Here is a 777-nt window from a genome sequence, read left to right as displayed (position 1 = left end):
GCGTTCACTGCAGCAGCAAAAGCAGCAGCAGATGCATACTTTACCTGAGCTCGCAGCACCTCTACACCTAGGCTCTCACCCCCGCTCTTCTCCTGCTGCTGCTGCTGTTCTTGCTGCTGCTGCTCACCGTCCGCTGCAGCAGATGCAGCAGCAGCTTCTCCTGCTGATGCTGCTGTTCCTCCTGCTGCTGCTGCTGCTGGAGCTCCAGTCGGAGACTGTGCTGCTGAAGCCACACCCTCCTGGCCGCTGCTGCTGCTGCTGCTGCTGCTGCTGCTGTTGCTGCTGCTGCTGGCCGGGGCGTTGGGTGAGGGTGCAGTATCTGTTGCTGGCGCAGCAGCATTTGCTGCTGCTGCTGCAGCAGCAGCAGCACGGGCTACTTCTGCTGCTGCATCTGCTTCTTGCTGCAGCTGCAGCGTTGGCTGCAGCTCACTCAGACCCAAATAATATATCTCTTCGAGCTTTTTGAGGCGGCGTGCTGCCCCCTGCTGCCAGTCCCTTTGTCTCACCAAGGACCCCAGCAGCCCGTGCTGCTGCTGCTGCTGCTGCTGCTGCTGCTGCTGCTGTTGCTGCTGTTGGGGTTGCTGCTGCTGAGCATGCTTACGCTTGCGGTGACTGCCCCCACCACCTGCAGCTGCAGCACGACCTGATGCAGCAGCAGCACGCCCTAATACAGGATGCCGCGCTGCTGCTGCTGCTGCTGCTGCTGCTGCTGCTGTCTTTCGCGGTGCATCATCACCAGAAGAAACCGGGCCCCGTCTCTGGGCTGTGCTGCTTGGG

General features: G+C 61.5%; 1 protein-coding gene across 1 annotated transcript in view; it reads right to left on the bottom strand.

The window, feature by feature from the left end:
* The window catches only part of EMH_0046100 (transcription factor S-II central domain-containing protein, putative), a gene marked incomplete at both ends in the record, with an annotated part of 9,693 nt that overhangs the window by 601 nt on the left and 8,315 nt on the right, over window positions 1-777 (bottom strand). Inside the window, one exon of the mRNA XM_013496132.1 lies at window positions 40-777. Coding sequence (XP_013351586.1) covers window positions 40-777 — 738 coding nt within the window. The remainder of the gene's footprint in view (window positions 1-39) is intronic.

This window comes from Eimeria mitis, genomic scaffold (assembly GCF_000499745.2).
Source record: "Eimeria mitis Houghton genomic scaffold, Emh_scaff1934, whole genome shotgun sequence".
Classification (NCBI taxonomy): domain Eukaryota; phylum Apicomplexa; class Conoidasida; order Eucoccidiorida; family Eimeriidae; genus Eimeria; species Eimeria mitis.
This window is presented reverse-complemented; position numbering and strand designations above follow the sequence as displayed.